Genomic DNA, 25833 nt, shown 5'->3' with positions numbered 1-25833 from the left:
GTTTTCTAATTCGCATTAAACCCCGTGTGCAGTTGTCTTTGTCATGCATAGAGGTTGCCGAGGCACCTTTCCCAGGACCTTGTGCGAACGTAGACAATGAACGTTGACTACGTTTGACACGTCTGTGATTGTTGAATACCTTTGAGCAGCGTCTGTCTCAGCTCGACATGATCAGATTTGCCGCAAATATGTTTGTTAACTATGACATTGAATCTACAATGCATGTGTGCCAGGAGTGTTGCTAGGTCTGGAAAAGATCAGGGGCTAAGCTAATGTCTGGACTGGCGGGACTCTGGGCTAGCTATAGCCTTTTGGTTGTAGCCCCTGAGCTTCTATCTGGGGCTACAACCAAAAGACCCGGGGCTATAGCACCCTCAGCCCCCACCTAGCAACGCCTCTGTGTGTGACTATCTGCAGCCTCACATTCTGACCAAGCACTGGGGAGCACTGCAGTGAGGAGAGGGGTGTAGAGAGAATCGGTTCTAGGTCATTTGTTCGAATATAAATGGTCCACACGACAAATGGTCATATTCATATTTTTTTTTTGACCCAACCCTCTTTTTTTCAAAAAACACCATTTTTTCCCCTAAACGAAAACCTAAAAAATATATATATAAATTTTTAAAAAATTCAACCATTTGACCTGTCGACCAAATTGTGTCGAACATTTGTCTGTCGACCATTTGACTAGACACCAAGAGAATCGTGTGTGCAAGGCACGTTTTCTATTGCAGAATAAAATAGACGGCGTTTCCATTTCTGCGTTTACTGGAATGAGTGGTGCCTCGCAGAGGTCAAAAGTAGTGTTTGCTGAAGTGATTAGAGTCACCAGACACATTTGTGAGAGCAAGTGTATTTCCAGTCCAACAGTAGTCAGATTACAGAAATGTTGCACTGGTGCAAAAATGCATTGAAAGTATGGCGTTTTCCACAGGGTCAAACGTTGGCCAAATTGCTCTTGTCATGGTGCAAAGGTTTTCGAATATTACCACCAATTTTTTTTGCACTAGGGCAAACTTTGCCCTAATAACATGCAAATGAGCAGTTGCGCTGGTGCAAAGATTCTGTAATCTGGCCCCAGTAATGTGGTTAGCTTGAAGGGATTATAGACCTGTTGCAATATTTTAAAGAGACTTTTTGTTTATCCTTAGCTGTGTTACCCTGGCAACGGTGCAATTCAAGGCTTGGGTGCTTCATGCCATCCACAGTGAGCAAACAGTCATCAAATGCTCAACATTTTATTGTTAAAACATTAAAGTGGACCTTGAGATGTGCACGCAAGTTGTTTGCATCATATCTCTAGAGCATTGCCGGTGTGGCAGCACATTACGCCCATCTGGGTTACAGCAACTTTGCATGCCGTTGATTTGCACACTGCGATAGTTTGCATTGCGTCATAGGGTCTGCAGCGTGGATGGTGGCACCCTTCTCTTCACCTTACTCACCATAGACAAACGCAAACCAGCCACTCACAAGACACCCTCCTCAGACAGGGGTAGACGGGCAATATTTGCAGCTGCAATATCCAAGATCGAAGTATATGTCTTTAGGAAAGGTAAACAGTGGGGTCTTAAAAGACACTAAGCTCCTTAAAACCAGGCCCGGGGGACATATCCACTACAGATACTTTTCTGTCTTGTTCTTCGAGCTCCAAGGCGTCGATCCATGAGTCTGGGAGCTCTCTGGGATGGTGATTCGGGTTCTGGTTGGTGAGTGGGTTGACAGGATCCAACACACAGTGGGAGTCAACAAGCGGCAATGGCACTTGGCACAAAGAAGCATGGGACAAGCGGGAGATATCCGGGTCGGTGTAGCGCACAAGCAGTTTGAGGTGGGAATCAGAGCCCAGAGCTGTTTCTTTGTCCCCGATTGCTGTAAGACCTGCAGGGTCTCAAATGATAAGGTGAATTATTGTTCTGCCCGTCCCATCCAGGAGAGGTGCCAGAGAGCAGATACAGGGCTGCCCCTCCCGTAAGAAGAGTCCTGCAGACCAGTGTCTACGCGGGGAGATAGGTCTTGTTCCAGCAGCAGGCCACGCCAAATGATCCTCTGGGAGGGGTGAAGGGGTTCTTGCTCCTTCCTTGCAGTCTATATCTTTACCTTTAGGGCAGAGGAGTTTTGGCAGACTCTACCCCAAGAAAGATCCAGCTGAAACCTTCTTCTTATGTCCAAAGATGATTTAATAAATGGGGAATCTACCCCTTATATAGTCAATTTGCCACAGATACCAAGTCAATACTCCGGAGCCCTCTTACCCCAAAGAGAGATTGGAAGGAAGGGCCAAAGCCCCATATACAGCCAGACTCCCAGTCAGTCAGAGTGGGAGCTCGGAGGAATGGGGATGGCAGCTGAAGCTGGAGGAAGGAATGCGGAAGGAGTTGGAAGGAGACAGGAGAGGAGGAGCTGAAAACCCGGTGGTGGAAGACGGCCCTATTGGGAAGGTGGTGGAGGTTATATTAGAAAAGGTGGAAGAGGTGTCAATAGAATCTGAGGAGGCAGAGATATGTCAGGGGGTTGTTTGGAGAGATATAAAGCTGGAGACTGAAGGTTTGTTTTTGAAGAAGGGTGGAGAATTTAAGGTGAAAGCCAGAGAATGTAAGTGTTAGCAAGGAAAGTTAAGGAGAATGTCAGGAGGTTGTTGGAGGTGGTTGGCATATTTAAGAAGGAGGTTGGGGAAAAGTGGGAAGAGTTTGGAGGAGAAGGTAAGAGGTTTATTATAAGAAGTGGTTGGAGGAGAAATACAGGAGAGTATAGGTGATGTGCCAGAAGCGATGTCAATGAGGTGGAGGAGAGGAGTCACATTCAGGTTATAGGAGGAGAGACCAAGAAGGTGGAGGAGGGGAGTACAAAGTAGCGCGACAGAGAAGATGTTGAGGAACTTGTAGAGGAGGTTTGTATGGTAAAGGCAAAGATCATTAAAGTAAACAATAGACAGGAGGAGGCTGAGACTCAGAGGAGCAATGGAGAGATAGAGTCTGAGAAGGAAGAGGTGGTGGGCCAAGATAAACAGTGGTTGAGCAAAAAGAGAGAACTTGAAGAGAAAGACAAAGTGCTTCATTACGAGTCCAGCGGTAGCCGTGCTGGAAAAACCAGCAGGCTGCCGCCGGACCAGTAATACCATTCCACCTCCATGTTTGCTGGAATCACCGGTGCATTACAACCCGGGTGACCCGGTAATTCCGGAGGCGGAATTCTGTAAATCCCCATTGCCATGGAGTCCGATGACAGAGCCAGTGTTTCCATGTCCGCCTTCAGACGGGTGGTGTTACATCCGCCAGGTCAGACCTGGGCGGAGTGACTCCTCCCGCCTGCAGGACTCGGGATCAGCCGGTCCGGAAACAATGGTGGCGGTGGATTTACCGGCACCGTTGTTTCCGGACCGGCTGACTCATAATGAGGCCCAATGTGTTTGTACAGGAAATGATAAGAGAAATAGAAAAAGAGGAGACAATCAGAAGGTGGAAGGAGCTTAAGAGAGAGGGATCCCCGTAAAATATATCAGAAGGAGATAATGGGAGAGTGGGTGTTGTGTCTTGACTTAAGGGTGGTCACCCTTATTAAGATCGTAGTAGCCTGTATGGTGCTTCTAGGGAGACGTGGACACAGGAGAAATTCCCAACACCTTTATTTGTTGCTCTCCGTACTCTAACTAACTTCCCTTCGGTCACTTCCTTCCAGCCCCCTTCCCCGGTGCCGCCCCCAGCCCAAACACTAAACAATATGGCTTGATGCCACCTCCCCCCATTTAAATAACAAATCCGTTCACCTTACCCCATTTCTTCAATAAGTCTCCTCTGCTTCATCCGGGCCGGCCCTCTGCAGTCTTTCATATTTTAGCTCTGGGTGTTCAGACTTGTTCATAGAGTCAGGATCAGCCCTACCAGCCCAGTCCAATTCTTCTCCTTCCCCTTGGTAGGATTCATTGGATAGATATATATCCTCCTCTTCTACTCTTCTGTTCCTCTGCCTCCAGCCTTCATTCAGCAACATCCTGAAGTGTGAGGAGGGAAATAAGTGGTGGGGGCTACTTTTAACCCTTGAATTGGGTCCATGTAGTCACTTGGTAGTTCATCAATGATATCTCTAGTCACAGACCCTACTGCCAGCCTCAATATGCATTGCTGTCTGTGGTCATCCATGGGCCCCATGGCTCCCACGTAGAGGTCAACATCTCTAGCCAATCTGGGCCTCATGTTGCTGGTGTCTGTAACATCAAAGACACCATGCAGTTGTAGTGCCAGGGATTCATGCGATCTAGGTGGTACCTGCACAGGCGGCCTGACTGGCACGGTGGCAGGAATGTCATGGTCTGTCATTTTCAGTTATGTGCCTTGTGGGCCAGCTTGTATGCTCTTGTTGCTTGTCACCTGAGCTCTTAGATCACATGCAGGGGAAACAGTGTCTTCCTTGTGGACAGGATGCCTTCAGGGCACCTGTTTGCATGCCTTTTGCAGGTGCGCCGCCCAGGCGGCCGGCCATGCCACCTGTATTATCGTGGCCTCAGTGATGTGGCACCAAAATGCATGCCACGTGCGCCGCTGTGTGTTTTGCACACAAGGCGCTCCTCAGTAGCTGCTGCAGGTCCTCCTCTCAGCGTTCCCAATGATGAAGAGGGAAGAACCCTGCCGCTCTTGCTACACTGTGGGATCCTTCATGGATGCTGCAAATATATCCTCTACACCGCCACACACCGTGGTGCGCGACCAACCTCCTTCGGGCAAACTAAAGCACGGGCCCCGCCAACGCTGTTATAGGCTTGGGCATATCCGCTCGTCGCCAATGCTGTGTCTTGACTTATTGGGGGGCACCCTTATCAAGACCGTAGTAGCCCGCAGGGTGCTTCTAAAAAAGACAAGGACACAGGAGCAATTTACAACACCTTTATTCGTCCCTCTCTGTACTCTAACTAACTTCCCTTCCGTCACTTCCTTCTCACACCCTTTGCCGGTCCCGCCTCCGGCACAAACATTAGGCAGTATGGCTCAATGCCACAGTGGGAATGCTGAAAGGGTTTCAGAGTGGATGGCAGCTTTAGATTAAAGCCAGATACTCAGACAGCATCAGGATGTACAGATGGTCTGACTGACCCTACGTAGCAATTGGAGATGGGAGGAGGAGCGAGATGGTGACGGAGCAGCAGCGTGTAGGGACCTTATTATTGAGAGGTCACTGGCACAGTGGTGGATAGAACCATGGAAAGCTTAGGAACCCCGGTAGTGAGGCCAGAACCATAGGTGCCGTCAACCAATCCTGAGTCAGCCCTCTATGACAAATTGTAGTGTTATCTTCAATCAGCACAAAATGAATGTTTTGACTTTCCCTAACTAGGGGTAGGAAAACTTTTAAATCAGCACTGGGAAAATCCACTGATATACTACCACAGCTGTAACCCAAAGGCTGGGAGAAAGAGAGACTGAATTAGGAAAGAATCCTCAGTAAGAGGACAATGATGAACCCTAAAATACTTTTTAGATACCTTCATTCACCCGATTTTCTATTTTGGCACAAACGGTTCACCAATCTGAAAACAAAACCTTGTTGCATTTTAAGTTTGGTTATTTGTTCCTACCTGGTGGCAGTCCTGAAAGCACCCTTTGCACCTTTACCTGGCCAAACCTGTGCTCCTGGGCATACTAGTTAAATTGGGGTAACCACGTACCTCATGTGGCGCCACCACAGCCGGTCAGCCCTGTTCAGATGGATTTCTGTACTCTGACTTGGTGGGCAGAGGTTCAGAAGACCAGACTAGTTTCCTGGAATAGGGTAACCTTCTGGACAAGCCAGACCATTTAAGGTAGCATTGGCAGTGGTCAAGACTAGGTCTCAGGAGGGGTGAGGGTGACTGAAAGCCCACAATGAGCGCACAGAGTAAAGGGCACTACAAATCACTCCCAGTCAGGTGTATATCAAAAATGTGTATACATTTATTAAAGGCCTTTGAAATCAAACACAAAGCAAATATCTACAGTAATACTCAAACCAATTGGACACTTCTATAAAACATATATACAGTTACCAAGTGGCCTAAAGTAATAGTGCACAGACTGGGTCCACAACCTAGGAGGAAAGGGAGCAAGCAGTGCAAATAGACTTTAGGCAGTTCTTCATCAATCAATCCCTAACTAAGAGGCAGTCCAGTCCCTACGAAGAGTGGAGCCTATTGCTCAAAAGTACTTTCGGGTGCAGGTGCACGCTATTAAGCGGTAGAGCGAAAATGGGGTCTCTTGCAGGGGCTGTAGCGACTCAGGAAGGTGGGTGAGGCGATGAAGAATAAATTCCCACTATTAAAGGAGAGTCTACCCCAAGAGGGCAGAACAGGTTCCAGGAGTTGGGAATAGGACAGTACCACAGGCTACCTGTGGAAAAGTGAGTGGCCCTCAGGGAACAAATGTGTGTAAAAATGGATGGATGCGCTAGGGGACACCAGTAAGGGTTGCAAGTACTCACCGACCCCAGGAGCATTCCGCACCAAACTTCAGCAGTCGAGTCCACTTCGGTTGCAGGTTCAAATGCGGCTCTGTGGCTTTCAGCGGCTGAGTTACAGAGATGATTCTGTGGCAGGACAGTGGTGATTTCTCTACTCCTGATGAAGGGATCTGTGCAGTTTCACTGCAGCAGCATTCAGGGCACAGAGGGGCACAGCAGCAAGGCATCTGCAAAGTTCGTCACCACGGCAGGGCAACACGGTGACCGCATGCACTCAGGTTCAGGCGTACTCTCCTAATTCCAGATCTAGGGTGCCTGGGTGTACGAAACCCGGCAGGAGAGTGCCTTGGATGCAGTGCTTACGATCTACCAGGTGTCAAGTCAAAATGGCTGCGGTTTCAGAGCAAATGTCCTGCGTAAGCTGGTCAGTTCACTGGTTGGCCGAGGAAAACTTCCGAAGAGGCTCGCTTGCAGGTTAAGATGAAGGTGCCATGAAGAGTTGTTCCCACTATTCAAATGGGTCAAAGCGCCTTTGGAGACCTTCTAGTACAAACAATGCAGAGGGGTCCGGTGGGACAACAGCGGGCTCAGGGTGTCAAACCTTCCAGCGGGTCACCAGCGGATCTTCGACTCGGCTTCTTAGTTTCAGGATGCTTGGATCCTATCCTAGGTTCAGTGAGAACTCAAGAGATAGACCTGGTGTGGGTGTTTGGAGCCTTCTCTTACCCAGAAGCTCCTTTGCACCACAACGAAGAGGATCCAATGGGAAATCTGCTCACATACAGACACACCAGACATGGACCAATCACGGACCACAGTGGTCCCAGTCATTCCCAGCCAACCAGACTCTCTGGCACCCAGGATGTGTATTGGAACTAGACAGTCCAGCCCACATCCCGGAGGCACACACACAAGGCATGCAGAAGCCCGCGAAAGCTTGGCGTTTCGCAGGACAATGCATGGACAAATAAGGACTGACACAGGTCTGCTCGACCTGGGGAAGGCAAAGGGACAAGATGGCCAAAGGACAGGACGAAGAACCTTGTGGCATGGTCATTTTGGAGCCAGACCACCTTCCTGTGCCAACCGTGGTAAGTGCGGTTTGCATGGCAAGAAAGGGTTAAAAATATGCGAAAGTAAAAGCTGCCACCAGCCCTGTCCAAGGCACATCCACACTTCTACCAAAAAATCTTCTGAAGGAGTCTAGGACCTTTGGAAACAAAAGGTAAACTCAAGCGCATTGTACTCTAAGGTAATTTGTGCACTTACTTACTGACTGTCTTTAAGGGCATTTCAGTTTCCCCACAACAAAGTGAGCGAAAGCCCAGCGGAGTGCAGCAGAAGGCTGTGCTCCACTGGCAAAAGTCAGGCTAGGCTTGTCAGACAACAGCAAAAAGCTGGGGGGTTCACAACTGGAGGGAAAATTACACATACATGGGAAACCTTCCTAAAAAGCCCCAGTAGTTTTGTCAGCTCCAGAGCAAAGATATGGAAATTAAACGAACCAATAACTGATGCCAAAGCAAACCTGTCCCCATGCAGACTCCCTACGCCGCACAGAAGGCCTTGCCTTCCGAATTCCCCATACTGGAATAACAGGGACGTTTTGGATGAGTCCCTAATTATTATATCTCACAAAAAAAGCTCCTGAGGGAACAACAGTGCTTTTGTTTCACTTTCTGTTCCCTTTTTGGCAGACGTTCAATCATATATTGCTAGGCAGGGGGGCGGGAGGTGCTCAATGCATGAGAGGGTCCTATCTGAAGCTTTTGGTGAATGTTCTCTTCAGGCAAACAAAAGGGGTGTGGCCCTCTGCTGTCCTGCTGGCAGTTCTATCCCTCAAACAGGGATAGAAAAGCTTTATTTTCTGTGGAAGATGCCAGCACTATGTGGGTGCTTGAAATAAGTAATATGTTAGTGTCGCGCATGCAAACTGGCCAGCGCATCATTCGCCATGGAGCCCAGGGCCTCAGAAATACACAGGTTACTCTTGAATGCAGTGGCTGATGCATTTCCAAAAACTGGGCATCTAAAAAAGCACCCCTATGCACTATTTGTTTTAAGTTTGGGCCAAGTTATTCCAACTGGGATTCACCCATCTGGATAGTGCACAGTCCAAAAGCCTGGTAGTTCGTAGGACGGGAGTAAGTCGGTCGAATTTCCATGCACAAGTAAACGGACATGCTGCAGCGTGGATGACTGCTTTTAGGGGAGCCAAGTGAGCAGCTGGCGGCCCTGTCAGGAGCGCATTTCCCCCATCAATGGGCGCGACCACAAGGGCCTGCACTATGGTCCGGACATGCTGTAGCTGGAAGAAGGGTTTGATAGGGCGCTTGAGGACTGGACTGGTCTAGTAGCTGGGACACTGATTCTGGAAACCATAAACCATGCATGTAGATTTGTACCTATGGACAAAACACTGTCTAAATTGTAAATATTTTTAATGTCATTTAAAAATTAGCTGTATAGTGTGCTGCCAAGTACTGCCACAATTTCTTGCTCTTAACCTCTGTACTCCGGTTTTGCCTGGGACACACCTGCTTTACGGTTTTATGGAAAACTCATTCCGTTGGAGGCACTCCCACTATAATACATATGCTCTGAAATGCACTCGGCGGTTCATTGGACTTGGTGCATGGCATAACAGAAACACAAATGATGTCAAAATGCAATGTAATTTAAAGTGGTCTTATATAGTGGCTTTCTGGCAATAATGTTGGCCTTGGTGCGCATAACCCTGTAAGAAAGAAGGGCGGCCAGGTGTGTTAGTCGGATAGCGGGAAGGCAGATGCAGAAACCTTTGGTGTTGATGGATGCAGGTCAGAAGTACCCATTACCTGTGTGTCGATATGGAAATCTCTAAGTTATTTGTGATTGGTACCGATCAGGCCCGTTTGGGGCATCCCTTGGATTTTGGAGTACAAACATTGACAGCAGGAAATAAGTGACCAGCATCCACCAGGTAGACTTCCGGTTCAGCTGATGCTCGACTGTGGGTGTCCCTGCGTTAATTTAAATGTACTCAGGGTATGAACATAACACCCAATCGGTCACCTACTTTGCTGCAACTCGCTGTATGCTGATTGTCATGCCCGGGTGAACCCTCTTCATTATTTGGGGTTCGCTTAACCTTTCCTTTCTTGCAATTGCCCCTTTATTCCTCTCCTCCCTGGCCTCCTTGCACCCTCACTTTGTCCTCACCATTCACCTATACTTGCTCTCCTCCACCTCCCCAAAACTTGCTCATTATAATATTTCCACTTTGGACTGGAACCATTGTTCATCCTCTCCACTTGTGGCCCACTCTCCCCTGGATCCTATGCCAGTCTTTTCAGTCTTCTTGCCCTACTTCCTGTCCCTTCCATGCTGTCATGTCTACTTTCTAGCACTACATCTAGGCTGAGGGCAACTGGGTTGCTTCCTGGTACCCACAAGTATTCCAAGGTGTTCCTATGGTGACCAGAACGCAGAGATACCCACACGCTTTCCCTGCTCCCCCTCCTACAACCACAGACCGTTCTATTGACTTACCATTCATGTACACAATACATTAGATGCACTTGGACACGCCTCTGCGCCAGCTAGTATTGCCAGATAACTCCTTGTCAGGAAGGAAACCATGTCCCAGTACTGGCAGGAACGTCATTTAGTGGTCACAACTGCGACCTCTGGGGTCTCCCTTGCTACCCCTAAAAAAAACTTTTTAAAAAGTGTCTTTTTTTTAATTTTCTTTTTTTAATGCTAGATCCTGAGCTGTGGCCAGCGCCATGTGGCTCTTTGCTTCTGGAGTGGATGGCTTTCTTATTCATGTCTCTAACACTTTCATCCTCTGAGGTCGATAAATGAGTACCAACACAGGTTGGGTGATATTGTATGTATAGTTTTTCTATATAAAGTGCTAAGCATAAGTGCTATATAATATAATAACACATCATTATCATTTGGCCATGGGTGTCTGCTTGCATTCACAGTAATTTGGTAATATGGGCCTATACACACTGATCTTAACGATACATATGGTGATGCATTCTTTTATGAAATGTATACCACATTACAGTGATATCGTAACCATATTTTTTGTAGTGTACTTAGGAACAGTGCTATGTGATGCCACTTCCTGTTTTGTCAAGGGGTGAAAGGTTGTGTTCCATCACTTCCCGTGATATCACTTCGGGATGGGGTCAAATGACATCACTTCCTGTGATGTCATCAGAGGTCAAGGGTCATGCGATGTCACTTCCGCTACCCCAGGCATTTTGGTGAATTAACGGCCCTGAGTACTGGGCTTTCACTTTGTCAGTAAGTGCTGTCTGGGAGAAATAGAGTTGGATCTTTTCCGTTGTGTAAAAAGAAGGAAAAGAAAACTAAGGTAATAGCAAAACCTAGTGGAGGTTTAGAGTGTCCCTCATGGCATGGAGTCATCTGACAACCCTAGAATTGGTGACAACAAGCGCAATATTAATTTCTATTAAATTCCAGCTCTGCTTGCTCAGACCCACAAATGATGTGCTTAGCCTGCTCTTCCTCTGCATTTCTGCATCTCATCCATCCATAAGGCCCCCATTCATTACACCATTCCACCAGCTGCCCATCAACCCCATCCGCTGCCCACTGTGACTACCCAGTCTGATTTCTCATGTAAGTCAGTAGCCCTGCTGTCAGGTGAAGCTCGATGCTGTAAGGAACTCATGGTGGAAACAGTAAAGACAGACACAAGTGATCACAGTTGAAGGGTGTTTATTAAACTGTATGCAGGTTGGAAAAATGCCTAATCTAAACCTAAATCTAAGATGGGAGCAAGCGTCAACCATCAAATGAAAATAAAGCAGTCCTTGTGGCGTTGTGTAAAATAGAAATGGCCTATACTAAGAAACCTATTACCAAACTTTACAACTAATACAAAAAGATTGTGGGATGGTTTTCAAGAAAAGAAAGAAGTGTTTACAAATAATATGTCAGGATGTAGTAGCCTGGGTCTTCCTTCCCCACGTTTTGAGGACGGGGTAAGGTGGGACCTTGGAGCATAGCACACACTCGAGCTTTCCCAGCACGAGTCAACAGTTCCACTTGCAGGTATCAGGACCGTCAATGCCCAAGTCTCGTTTCTCTAGAAGGTCTCTTGCTTCGAGGGCCTGATGTGTTCAAATGACAAAGCAAAAGTTCTTTCAACAAAATGAAAGTGTGTTTCCTAGTTTTATTCAGGGTGGGTATTTTTCACCCCTGGGTCCCCCTCTTCTGGGCGCTGACCCCCTGTTCCTCGTGGTTTTAGGTGATCGGTTTTCACCCCTCAGATCTCCTTCTGGGTTTGGATCCTAAACCAGTTCTTATCGATATCAAGGCCTCTGGGGGTAATGGTTTCCTAGTCCCGCGGTCCTGATACGTTTACCAAGAAATACAACAAACAAACACAAAGTTCTGTTCGTGTATTTCTAGGGTGATGGATTCACCCCTGGTACCACCTCTTCCGGGCGCTGACCCTTTTCAAATTGTACTCCACAAATCAAATAACAATTACTTCTCTTGATAGACTTTGGGTGATGGCTTCACCCCTGGAGCTCCCTCGTTCGGGCTCGGACCCCTCTCAACTGTTAGCCGCCCTCCACCGGGTTCACTATGCCTTTTCCTTCTTTCACAACTCTTGATGTCTTTTTAAACAGTTCTAGTGGATATCCATCGGCCCGGTTCACTCTTGTCAACACACTGTTTCTTGGGACTTTAGACTTTGCCCCCTTCTCATCAGCATCCCTCTTCCGGGTTCACACTTGCCAACTTCACCTTCACATTCACTTTCGATGTTTATGGGATTCACTTCCCTAGCTTTCTCATGTGGTGACTACACTTCCCTTGCATTCTTTATAGTTTGTAGATCAAAGGCTTTTGACTGTACAGGGATTTTGCTTCACCTCCTATATGACCACTTTGACCTATCTTTTCGGCTCCCCTACGGCCTTCTGGTTTGTGTAGTTTTAATCAGATTGGGATCGACCAAAGTTTCTCAGAGCAGCACCGGTGCCATCCCCTTCTGCAGCTGGTCTCCCCTTTACAATCTTACAGTTCTTTTAACTTTTCTCACTTTACCACTTTCATTCACCACAGCGCGATTCTTATCGACTCTCTGCCCTAGGCTCACCAGCTGTGATGAACCGCTTGACTTTCCTCTTTACTTGAGTCAAGGCTGGTACCACAGAAGCAGGAGTCTCCCTCACTCTGGCTTATAGGCGCCGAAACACTCTTTGTATCATTGACATCTGTTGCAGCACGCTTGGGCTATTGTCCTCGGTCTTACGTTTCTTTCAGCGGAGTGTTCGCAGAGTTTTGTCAAAAAGGGCCTCTCGATATTTGCCTCCTTTCTCCTCCTCTTGAACTGCCAGGTCTGGATAGCTGTCTGATGGTGCAGTCTGCCTTGCCCGTACTGTGCTCTCTTGCTCCACCTTTTATCCCTGTGTGGAAGGGAAAGGTTTTTCAGGTGTGTGTATTCTGATCAATTGCCTGACTTTGCCTGACCCTTGTATTGGGACATGTCAGGTAAATGTTTCTGGTGTTAGTCCGTTCTCTGCTATGTCGTGCAAAAGTGTCTGTGTCGAAAAAGGGGTTTGGGGTAGTTCTTTTGAATGCCCTTCGTGGTAGGATGGGGAAAAGTGTTGAAAGAATGGGGATACCGCACCTCACCCATCAGTGTCCCACTCCCACTCCCCCAGGAACCCTCATCCAGGTTGTCCTCCCTCACTAGTCCATCCCCAGGAACTGGATCCAATAGCGATGGCTGTGTCCTGACCACCTGGATGACAGATCCCCAGGGTTTAGCCAGGGAGACGCCTTCAGGTTTCTCACAATGCCCCGGGTGGCCTCCCCAGTGCCAACCCCCTAACCAGCCTTACAGTCGCCTTCCCCAGCTGATGAGGGGTTACTCATGCAGGTGGCATGACATTCCATGCACCCACATTTGTAATCCTCCAGGCTTGCAGTGCACAGCAGGTTCAAGGGGATACATGGAACTTCTTTAACCCGTTGAGTGCCCTTTCGGACGAATGTACAACTTCCTGAAAAACGGAAGCACTATTGCCCTTTGGACTTACATCCTGACTAAAGTCGTTCGAAGTGGGAGGGGGCTTTCTAACGTTATTTGCCCCCTCCACAGTCTCTCCAACTGCTGGGCAAACGTTGCATGATGTGTGCAGCATAGTGCTTTCCGGGGATCATTGCCAGCCGCAAGGTTTGGTTAAAATAATGGGACTGATGGCCAAGTTGGGTTGGTGGCTGGGTCGGAGTGGGAGAGCGGGGTTCATCTTTGTCACAATGCATTGTGGGGAATAGGCCCTATCACGCCTGGAGTTCATGCAAATGGCAGCGGTGCATGGTATAAAGTAACATAACAACAACTGTCTACCCCTTACCAACAAAGTGGCTTAAGGTTTATTGATTTATTATTTATTATTATATAGCGCATTGTTCACTCTAAGGTATCTTGACGCTAGTTTGTAGGTCAGCTTGAGAAAGTTAGTTCCTTACTATGACGACATGCACTGGTGGCCTAGTGATGGGGCATCGAATGTACCATTCGAACCCCTTAATTCTGTGATTATTGATAGTGCCTCAACCCATTCCTTAGGGTTGGTTTCTGCAACTAGCAGCTGTCCGGATGTCTTGAACTACATCACCCATGTTCAATCATCATTGTCTATGATGACTACAGCTGGTGGGAGTTGTAGTCCGAAACATCTAGAGCGACAAAGTGGATAAGGAAAGGAATAGGAGACATTTCAATAATTACATTTTCATTAGTCAGTCTCTATCTCGCCCGCTCACTCTGCCCCTGCTCTGATCTCAGCAGAATGCATAATGTGGGGCCCTCTCACGGCCACAGGAAGAGGGCCCCAAGTGCCACCTCTCTTGTATTGTGAAGCACTCCATACATGCCTTCAGGAACGCAGCTCCCTTCCTCTCTCTGGAATCAAGGAAAACTCTCTCTGTGACAGGGCATATGCAATCCTGCAGCTCATCTCATCTCCAAGGCAACAGACACTCAACTTCCAGCAGGATGTGAAGGCTCGCCTGCCACAGCTCTGATCACTGCATCCTCCCACTGGCCACAGTAAATGACGCATACAATTCCAAGTCATCATGACTCAGCATAAACACAAAAATGGCATTCAGCCCATGTCTGATTGTCCCTTTCTAGCAAAGTCAGAACATTGCATTTCGCAGATCAGTCCCAGATGTCACGTCATGCAGGCAGTGGGGACCTGGCAAGTCCTCACCTGCAATTTAAAAGTTACAGCTGCCCCCCACATATCCAGTTGCACCCTCACAAGCGACCCTCGACCCTCGCTTATTTCAGTTTACTACGTTATGGGCGATTTATCAGGGAAGACTGCTCGCTTGAGCAATCCTTTCCCTCCATTGGCTGGCTGCCATGGAAGTGAAGCCGCAAGATATGATATGATGAGTCATTTATAACGCGTCTAGGCGCAACAAGATAAGGGAGGGAAGACAGAGGGAGGAGAAAAACGAACGATCTTACTAGGCCTTGTGTCATTCAGATCCTGCAAGTGCGAGATGCAACGTGCAAGGGGGAGGGAGAGGAGAAGTGCCGGGGCGAGGGAAGGTGGAAGTGCATCCAGGGCAGCGCGCGTCTCTGGGTAAGTGCAAGGAGGCAGGGGACTGTGGGGTTCCAGATACAGCCCCTAAGTGCGCAGTAGGTGTGGAGGCAGTGCAGGGCCGACTGGTAACGGGGAAGCTGGTACCCGTGAGACTCAGAGGGTAGCCAGGTGGCCAGTCAGTGCAGCATACAGGTTGGTCAGCAGGGGAGAGGACGAGAGAAAGCAGAAGCGAAAAGGAAGGTGAGCTGCTTCCGGAACTTCAGGTGGCCCGGCTCAAGTTTGAGAGAGGCTGAGAGGCCATTCCAGAGGGAGGCACCTGCAGAGGAAAGAGATCTACCCCCAACTTTCTGCTTGGAAAAGCGGCTGACCCTCAGAGAGTTGGAGGTGGCTGGGCGAAGGGCTCGAGAAGTAAGGTGTTTAGGAAAAGATAGATGTTGTGCGGGTCCCGGCCCTGAAAGCCTTGTGGACAATGCAGAGGGTCTTGAACTTGACCCTTGCAGCCCCCGGGAGCCAGTGGAGAAATTTCAGTGCTGGAGAGATACGATCCCTGGGCTTGAGGCCAAGGACAAGTTTTGCAGTCCTGTTCTGGATTAGTTGCAGAGGGCGGAGAGTAGTGGAAGGCAGATTGAGAAAGAGGCTGTTGCAGTAGTACAGCCTAGAGAGTACCAGTGCTCTGGAGACGGTGAGCTTGTGGGGGAAAGTGAGGAGAGTAAGAATGCCTCTGAGGAGGTACAGCTGGTAGTGGGCCTTCTTGGCAAGGTCTGTGATGTGAGGAGAGAAGGAGAGAGTGGAGTCGAAGATAACACCATGGTTTTTTGCCTTACAGGAAGGTGAAGGAAGAGGGCCAGGGTGAGTGGTTAGAGCCCTGGCCAAAACCACATGTGGAGAGAGAGAGGTGGTGGAGAGAAAGGAGCCAAGTTGGACCCGGCTGGGTCGGTGCAGGAGGAAAAAGGTCAACCAGGCCAAGGCCTGATCTATGATGGCCAGGTTCTTACTGAGACGATTGATCAGGATGGCATGATTAACCATTTCAAATGCAGAGGAAAAATCCAGGAGGATGAAGACAGAAGGTATGCTAGAATCGAGATTAGTGAGCAGAACTTCACAGGTGTTCAGGAAAGCAGTTTACGTGCCTCTTGCTGCTCTGAAGCCAGACTGATGGTCATGGAGACAACCAACAGATTCAGTGTGGAGAGTAAACTGGGAGATGGCCAGCTTTTCCAGGAGTCTGCCCAGGAAAGGAGTCATAGAGATTGGACAGTAGTTTTCTGGACAGTAAGGATGGGCAGAAGGCTTGAGCATATGGCCCTTAGGAACGTGCACATGGAATGGATGGGATCACACTAGAGTAATTTTGAGTCCAAATAACGGAACCAACTTAGGAAGATGGCAAAGTACTGTTTTATAAACAATTATCTAAAACAGGGAGGTTACAATAATAATAATAATTTAGCATTTATATAGCACTACAAACCCTCAGGTATCTGAGCACTGCTTAATATTACCCACGGTGTGTGGTGCTCATTTATCGACCTAGGAAGGATGAAAGGCTGAGTTTGGCCCTGCCGGGATTCAAACCTGCGTCAGCAGGCTCTGCACAGATGTCAAAGTGAGCGCTCTACTCTCTGTGCTATCTGACCGGCTATATGTACAATGACCATCAAAGGACGTACGCTCAGTCTCTCAATGATCTCCACACAAAATATAGACTTTATACTAAATAATGCATCAGAGTGACATCATACTATGTGGCAATAGTGAAAAACCTATCAAGGGTCAGGATTGGTTAAGGGAGACATCTAAGTATACATTTCTATAGTAGCTAGGATTGTTATTGGCTGTTCGGTATCAGGTGGACAACTTATGCCTACCTCTAAAAGCATGCAATTTCAGAAACATTTAGATACGCATTTTCTCATTGGTCTTCAAACTATAAGGTCCTTCGTTATATGGACTAATATCATTGGTTGGCATGCTTGTGCCACGTCTGGAACATATGGTTAATATAGAAGTACGTAAACCCAGACCCAGGTGCAAGGCGATAGGACATGAAACTACCTCACCACTCAATTAGCCCAGCATCTCATCGCCCATGCCTTCTGCCATGAAATTGTCTTTGTACTTGGCCTTGCAGAATATCCTTGTCTTTGAGAATGCTCGGGAGTGAGGGCACTCGCTAGTTCAAGCTTTATTTCCATCCTTGGCTCACATGACAGGAGACCACAATTTGGTCAGATTTTGCAGCTTTTAAATGCTCTAAATAACTTAAAGCTTGGCATCCTTTGTGTTTTTTCTCGCACCTTAACGGGAGACAGTTCATCCTCCGCATACTTGTTTCTTCTTCAGAATAGATAGCTGACCTTGCTTCTTGAATCTTGACTTCAGGTCAGGCATCCGCGCCATGCAGCTCCATGTGCCTATTATTCTTGCTGCAACACAGTTTTCCATTCCTGCTTCATGGGTTCTGGCTTACTTACTTGATGATACCAATGTCCAGTTTCTGTACAATGATGGCTTCAACTGCATTCTATTCACTACTCATAGCTAGCTTTGATGATGACTTAATCTACCTTGTGTTTCAGCATCTGTACATTTCTTGAACGGTCGTTATCTGCAGCACTTTGTGCACATGTAATCTTCGCTTATACTTGACGGTTCACTTGATCTTTACTTCACCATTAGCCATCTAGGATCCATACATCATCTTCAGTCAGTGTCACGAGAAATCGTGCACACCTTCTTATGAAGTCACTAGATCTTGTTCTTTGCTCCTTTTCATATTCCTTCAGGGAGTTCCTCCCGCAGGTTATCGTCACTTCGGGGGTGCATTCGATAAGGTTCTCTTAATGGGTATCTTCTTCCAAACACTCGCTGCGGTATTGGCATGACGGCTGGTGTCAAACACGGCACGGTCTCATGTCTCCAATATAGGGGATGTAGAGGGGGCGGATCTCCTGAAGATGTATACAGCTGCTCCTCTACAGGCTTTTTCAGAAGGGGGTTGCACAAGAGAGTGCTTGAGGAGATAGGGGAGAGTTCCAGTGGCAAAAGAGTGATTGCAGAAAATGGCGAAGGCTGGAGCAAGGGTATCAATGTGGTCCTTGATGGTTCTGGAGGAGCTTGGGAGCACCTACTTAGATGACACTTTCATTAGAAACACAGACGTGTATAATGACTTATCATGTCATATCGTATCATAGATCGTACTTGTCTAAAACCTCGTCAGGAGAGGTCAGAGAGAAAGAGGAGAAAGGAGGAGGAGAGGGAGAGGCAGGTAGAGGGGGGCCAAGAGAGGTTGAGGGAGAGGGAGAGGAGGAGGAGAGGGAGGACAGGATGTCCTGCGTGTTAGTGGTGAAGTGAGAAGCCAGAGCTGTACAGAGGGCCTAGAAGGGAACAGGAGAGGTTGAGACTGCAGAAGGATTGGCCAGCTCCTTGCAGATTTTGAAGAGTTCAGCCATGTTAGAGACCACAGAGATGCAGGCTTGGATGTGGGCTCTCTTCTTGGTCAGGACAGAGAGTCTGTATTGCCTTTGGAGCAGGTGGCAGGCCTGTTTGTCAGAGGATGCATCTGATACCCTGCCTTTCCTCTTAGCCAGCCTACACTTGCGTTTCAGGGTGGCGAGACTGGAGTCATACCAAGAGTTGCACTTGGAGGTAGGCTTCAGATGGATTCTCATGACAGTGGCAAGCACATCTAGATTGTTGGAGATAGAAAGATGCACATTAGAGAGGGCTGTGTCAGAGAGTGGGTCAGCCACAGGTGTAGGAGGAGCAGAGAAAGTAGCAGCAAATGCCTTCACTGACACAAGCTTCATGGGCCAAATGACCGAGAAGGTAGGTGGCAGTTCTGGGGTCGGCTTCGCCTGGGGGGCAGAGAGCTTCAGGTGAGAGGAAAGCAGGAAGTTGTCAGTCCAAGAGAGAGGAGTGATGAGCTGGTTTGAGAGGGGGATGTCTGACGAGATGAGAACATCCAAGTTGTGTCGGACAGAGTGTGTGTGACCGAAGGGTAAATGGAGAAAGAGAGAGAGTGTCACAGAGTTTGCAGAAGAGCCAGAGGAGGCATTAGAAGCCTCCAAATTGATGTTGAAGTGTCTGAGGAGGAGAAGTGGATAGGTAGAGGCAAGGATAGAGGAAGAGATGTCAGCCCACTCTGAGAGGAAGTGGGCGAGCTGGCCAGGTGGCCTGTAGATGGTAGCCATAGTCAGAGAGAGCCTAGGAGAGATAGACAGCCTGCAGACCAGGCATTCAAAGGAGGAGTAGATCATGCATTGAAATGACAGAAGCAGGGATCAACTCCGGGAAACTCAGAGCTATTCCATCTCTGGGACGGTTGGTTTGGGGTTCGGAGAGGATCTTGTAGCCATCAGGGAGGTGAGTGCCTTAACTCCTGACAGAGTTGGCTGTGAACCATGTCTTGATGAGAGCAAGGAGATCCAAGTCAAGTTCTTCAAGGAGGTGGCTGAAGTCAGAGGAGTGTTTGACAGCAGAGCTAGAACTAAGTAGCAAGGTGGAGCAGGTTGCCACATTTGAAAGACTTCCATGGAGGGGTACATGCTTGAGGTATGCCCTTCGGAGGTGGTAAGGGGGGCCAAGAGTGGGCAGTGGAGGTAGATGGAGATGGCAAAGTAGCCAGAGTGAAAGAGGAGGGTGCCAGAGAAGTGGCAGAAGAAGTAGGTGCAGAGGAGACTGAGAGAAGCTGGTAGGAGTAGCAGGAGAAGGAAGGAGGTTGATAAGATGCGGGAGACGCCTATCGAAAAGGAGGAGATTGGGCTGAGGGCCCTGGACCAAGACGGTGCCATTCAGACAGACATTAATGATGGTCTTGGAGGAGTGGAAGGAGTCCAAGAGGAACTCTCACTGAGTGGCACCATTAATGGGAGAGGAGAAAAAATGAGAAAGAACCGAGACCATATGAGGAGTGCATAGGTCTGTGGAGGGAACGACAAAGAGGATGTCGATGAGAGTCTGTCTGGAGGAAGCACTGATGATGTAGGTATCAGCGAAAGGGAGGCCTGGGTTGGAGACCAGGATGTCCCTCTTGAAATTCGTCCTTCCTGACTTAGTGGGAGGGATAGGATAGGAGATAGAATAGCAGTTGAAGTAGATGGGAGCAGGCGAGAGCACCATAGATGCTGCAAATAGAAAGTTAGAGGAAGTGAGATTGAAGAGAGAAGATGAGGAGCACAGCCCAGTGCTGATTTGATGAATGCACAGAAGGGGACAGTGAGGGTTAGGGGGGCCAGGGATCACACAGTATGACACACAACACTAGGAAGCAAAGCAGGTGACCCACTACAAGGGAAACAACCAGCAGTAAGCAGCACACCTAAGTTCGAATTTCCTAGTGAGCACAAGTACAGCACAGATATGAGCACAATGGTCCACAATACAGTGAGATGATTGCTTATCAGTGGGAGCTGGGTAAAGCTGAGTCGCGATGGCAGCCAGATATTGCTGCAGGCGACAGGGGCGTCACGATCCTCCAGGCCCGATAGGGCCATATAGGAAGAGACCTGGCCCTTAGAAGAGGCCCTTTGAGGGGGCTGGCCTTCACCTGCCGGCTACGACGGAGGACATGATGAAGCCCAAGGCGCCGATAACAGGCACAGTTAGGGCCTAGTGCCCAATCAGGGGTGGGCGGAGGGAGGGAGCAGGAGGAGGAACAGATGGGTGGTGTTGGGAGACAACAGAAGGAGGCCGTGAGGCAGCAAATTTATCCACACACAAATTACAGTTTCAAACACAGGCAATTTCAATTGTAATGCGCAGGAACACAACTTTGCCAAAATGAGCAGTACCCTCGACCGCCTTACCATGTGCTTCGGTGGGCCGAAATAGGAGTGGCTCACTGCTGATGCAGGCAGGGTAGTGCTTCCACTGCTGCTGTCTGTCTTCAAAGTGTCTATCATTTTACACTTCTTTTAAAATGTGAGTAGTTCATAACAGATATTGTGTAAAGGGAATCACCCAAAAAGCCAGCAAAAAAACCCCTGAATGAGAGATTTGGCCAAATTTCAGCCATTTGAAAAATTCCGAACGGCCGAAAAGTTTGACCAAATCCCCCATTTGATGCTAAGGTACCCCCACACTCTTGTTCACTATATTGTGAGGAAGGGTTGCGGTGGTGTCCCACCCCAGCCGATAACAAAAAGAAAAAAAAGGAAAAGACCCAGCGGCGCTGGTTCCTGATCACGGAAGTGAAAGGGAATAGGCATTGCAGGCACAGAGCGAGTTGGCGGCACACAGTGAAGTGTGCTGCCAAGAGGTAAGTAGGGGGGTAGGGATGGGGTTGGAGGTGGAGGTTGGGGCAGGGGCAGGAGCCAAGTCTGAAATGTTCAGGGGAGAAACGACCGAAGGGTATTTGGGAAAAATAATCTTCTGTCTTTTCTCCCTCGAATATTTCCATCACGGGCTTCCAACCCTGATCCATTGTAAAGCAGCTCATTTCTGTTTACATTTAACATTAAAAACAGGAAACGGGAAACAGGGAAGTCCTAGTCTTAACTGATATGCTTGTACTTGCCCCCATTTTTACTTTCATTATTATTATTCTATTTGTCGAGCAATATGATGAATCCAAAGGAGTCATCACGGATTCCACGGCAGTGATCTCCTCCCATGTGGCCAGGCGACAGCCACTGTTACATGTACCTGACCCTGGGGGAGGTTATGTGAGGGAAGATCACATGGGAGGAGACAACTACTGAGGAGATGTCATGACTTCATTGGAGGATTCACAGTGTCCCCCCTGCCCCATGAGAAAGACTCTTTAATACCCGAGTTCTTAATGGCCTATTGTCATTCTATTCAGGCCCCCACCTTTTACCCTCAGCTCACACATAACACCTTTTGTTTCTGATGTGCCTTTATGTGAAATCCATGAGAAAAAGCATCTAATAGTTAAACGCCCTTAGACAGTCATGGACTCCAACTCCCCTAACCACCCAGTTACGGAGTCCAGGAGGAGAACAAGGAGTTTGTGCAAAGTGACCGGAGTTGGAACTACAGCATGCAGACTAGTTGTTTTTCCAAACCTTCAATTAGCGGGACATTTAAAGATGGCAACCGCACTATGGATACGAGGAGTGCAGGAGGAGACGTTACCATCCATGCTGAGGTGCCCGAACACGAGGCATACCGACAGGACTGGCGAATCAGGGTAGGATGCAGGGACAGGTAGAGAAATGCTGCATGCGGGCAAGAAGGGCCATGGAGAGGCCGGGCCATGCGTTAGCTCCTGGAGTTTGGGCCGCTCAACGAGACAGTCAAGGCGAAGTGTAAAGACAACATTTTTTTTAATGCAGTTAAGGCAAAACAAGCTGAAGACCCAATAAGAAGAATGTTTGAATCCAGACAAGGCAAAGTACAAACGCAACCCCAAATCAAGTTCAGATGCATGGGATGCCAGTGTGGGGGAGAGGTTTGATCAAATATTACCATAGATAGATATACCAAGCACCTCATGGTATATGCTACTGTGGTACAACAAAGAACTGTGAAACGCATAAGAAGTCCTAGCAGGTGACTACCCCAGGCAGCTGAAGTTGTATCAAAGAACTGTGAAACACATAAGAAGTCCTGGAAGCCATGCATTTCAAATTGTACAATACTTCCTGGCAGGTGATCTCAAAAGCCTAAAGAGAAGTCCTAGCAAGAGAGTACACCAGGCAGCTGAACATTGTATGACGATTCCTGGCAAGGGAATATACCAGGTAATCTGAAAATTTACAAGACCTCCACAGAAAGACTGTTTCAAGACCTTTTTGCTTGAACAAGAACTTTGAGAGTCTAGTGAAGACACAAAGGAACTGTTAGCGAAAGAGTCATTTTTGGCATCCTGTTTATAAATCCAGGGGAAGGGGACCACCCGCTTATCTTGGTGAACATTTTCGTTGGAGTAATTCTTATACTTTTGTTTTTTAACACTTTTTTCTAACATCGGGTTAAAGGCATTTCCTTGCACCTTTTGTTGTTTGTTTATCCGGTGAGGGTCAGGATAGGATGTTTTGGAAACAAGGACGGCTTTTCAGTTACTGACATCCTGACAGAGCCTTAGTCTTAGTTTCTAAATAGGGAAGTTCCTTTTTAGAATAAGGCCAGAGGGGTGCATTCCCAACCCATTTTTGTTTAATAAAAATGTCTGTAACCAAGAATACAACACGCTTGTGGCTCTCATTTCTGACCCCTCGCATATGGTGTTAGCAGTGGGATTGTGCTCATGCAGTAAAACACAAAATACTTTTCTCATAACATTTTATTTTATTTTCCACTTCAATGGCACTCATTTTGATAAGCTATGGACAATTGATTGAGTCGACTCTGCCCTGATTTGCACCCATGACCTTCACTTTTCAAGCATATACATTGTGTCTGAATGAAGTGGCTGCAGGATGCTAAACACAAACTCTCTTCTTCACTTACAGGTTAATGAGCCCAGCAGACATGGCCATGGAAGGAAAACCACTTCCACTCTCTCAAGAGACTTTAGCCCAGTTCAACCAAGTGGCGGCAGCAGAAGATTCCGGCACCCGCCCTAGAGCTGCCTCCTTCTCTACTCGCCGCAGCTCCCAGTCAATAGACATACCACCGCGGTCTCTAATGCGTATGAAGAGCATAGAAGGGCGGCCAATGGTCGTATCCAGAAGAAACTCCATCATGAGCAACTTCAACGTTCCATTCTCCCGAAAGAACTCCATCTCAATGCCCATGGGCAAGCGGCTCTCCATGGGTCCGTGGATGCACTATGGCCGCGTCAGTTTCTGTGGCCTGCCACTTAACCAGCCCATCCGTGAGATCCAGTACGAGAACACCTACAAGACACAGCCCGACGAGGGCTGCCGGTTCAATGTCTGCCGAGTACAACGGGTTCTGGAGTCTACGCTTGCCGGCCATTTGGGGGATGCTAAGTACAACGCGGCCACCACCGGCCAACTGTCCCAGAGCCTGTCGGACCTCATCCGCAGTAAACTGAAGGAGCACTGCTCTCCACGCTACAAGCTGGTCTGCAATGTCATCCTGGGGCAGATGGGCGGCCAAGGTGTGCGGGCAGCCAGCCGTGCCCTCTGGGACAACGAGAACGACAACTTTGCTTCTGCCACCTTCACAAACACCTCCCTCTTTGCCATTGCTACTGTGCACGGCCTCTATTTTGAGTAACCTATCCCAGAAATATCCCTTCATCCCTTTGCAAGCTATGTGCCGCCATCTTCCACCTCCTCAAAGCTGATTCCAACGGGCTACCTCTGGAGTATGTGGGAAGACGGCGCATACCAGAACGAACCAAAATTCTGCTAATTTTCAAGATAAAAAACGTATTTAGTAAAAATGATTTTTGGGTGTTCAGCCAGTGGCAGAACTTCTAGGGTATACTTTATTTTTTATTGTTTTAAGTATAGCATTATCTATCTCTCTATCTCTCTATCTCTCTATCTATCTATCTATCTGCTTATCTGTGTTTCTATGTTTTTTTCTATGTATATATCGAGTGTCAAGAAAGGTAAGAAAATGTATGTTATGCATTTGTATGTATAAATATAGGTATACATATATGTTTGTGTGTGCATATATATATATATATATATATATATATATATATATATATATATATATATATATAATATATAATTTTACCGATATAATCATAAATGTGTGTGTATATCTTTTTATGGGAGTCCATTTGGGCATTCATTTTATGTGTTTATATTTGTCATTATAGAACAGCCCACTTGGGCGTTATTGCTCCACCCATTAATCCCCACCCCACGTAAATACCAGGGGTTGGAAATGGGGGTGAAATGTTGAATGAAATGTCCCACTGGAGCATCATTGAATCGTCCTTCGCCCCCGATGAACACCGTCAGGGGCGTTGCTAGGGGGGGGGGGGCTAAGAGGGATATAGCCCCTAATCTTTTGGTTGTAGCCCCGGATAGAATCTCAAGAGCTACAGCCAAAAGGCTAGCTAGCCCCCAGTCCCAACAGTTCCGACATTAGCTTAGCCCCGGGTCTTTTCCAGACCTAGCAACTCCCCTGAACACTGTGCTTGAGATGCAGAAAATCACTAAGAAGCGTGTGAGATGGTTGGCACCTTTAATTTCAGTCACAAGCTATTACTCAGACACATGCAGGATCGGTAATGGATTGGCACAGGCAAGGCCTTGAGGCGGGTGATCTGCTGGGTAGGCAGCCCCTGCTGTTATTTTGCTCTTTTGTCTGTGTCTGTGCTTCACCTTAATCTTGGGCGCGCCTGAATTTTCGACACATGAATGTGTTTTTAAACTTTAATTTAGCTGAACTGCAAGTATGGAATTATCTATGCACCTCGATTTCCCATCGGAATCTGCATATTATGAACTGTAATATTGCCAATGTGATGCAATAGGGGTGCACTCATATCGAACAGCACTGACATGCTTTGCAAAAGCATGTATGTATAGAGTATGTTGGAGTGGTAAGGAAAAAACGGTGTACCCAAAGTCTTTTTTTCCGCCTCGCTGACTGGGCCTTACCGCCAGGTCAGGGGGAGGGACAGAAGCCAGCCAGCCCCCAGGCCAGACCCGATGAGTTTTTACATTGTCCAACTCCAGGCCTTAAGGGTCGAAATCCTGATGGGTTTTCAGGATATCCCTCATTAGTACGCGGCGAGGGCGCAATCAGAATGAGAGAACCACTCTGATTGGCCCTCGCAGAGGCATTACCCCGGCCAGGAATCCATCAGCCGGGATTCCACGGCCATTGTTCCAGGGAGGGGGGGGGGGCGTGGCAGCCCCTCAGCCAATGAGCAGGCTCGAAGCGGGGCCATCCCTGCTCC

The 25833-nt window shown here is 48.0% G+C and overlaps 1 protein-coding gene across 2 annotated transcripts in view; it reads left to right on the top strand.

Annotated features, from left to right (window-relative positions):
• Window positions 1-24603, top strand: part of DYNLT4 (dynein light chain Tctex-type 4) — a 51574-nt gene extending 26971 nt beyond the window's left edge. The window contains exons 1-2 of one of the 2 annotated variants that reach the window (XM_069635397.1): window positions 14978-15065; window positions 23450-24603. In XM_069635397.1, the coding sequence (XP_069491498.1) occupies window positions 14983-15065; window positions 23450-24182 (816 nt within the window). In that variant the 5' untranslated portion in view covers window positions 14978-14982 and the 3' untranslated portion in view covers window positions 24183-24603. Of the gene's footprint in view, window positions 1-14977; window positions 15066-23449 lie in introns of those variants that run through there. The other variant, XM_069635398.1, reaches the window with a different exon arrangement.
• Window positions 24604-25833: the final 1230 nt, after the last annotated feature.

The sequence above is a fragment of the Ambystoma mexicanum genome, chromosome 1q (assembly GCF_040938575.1).
Source record: "Ambystoma mexicanum isolate Mex_15411 chromosome 1q, UKY_AmexF1_1, whole genome shotgun sequence".
Taxonomy (NCBI): domain Eukaryota; kingdom Metazoa; phylum Chordata; class Amphibia; order Caudata; family Ambystomatidae; genus Ambystoma; species Ambystoma mexicanum.
This window is presented reverse-complemented; position numbering and strand designations above follow the sequence as displayed.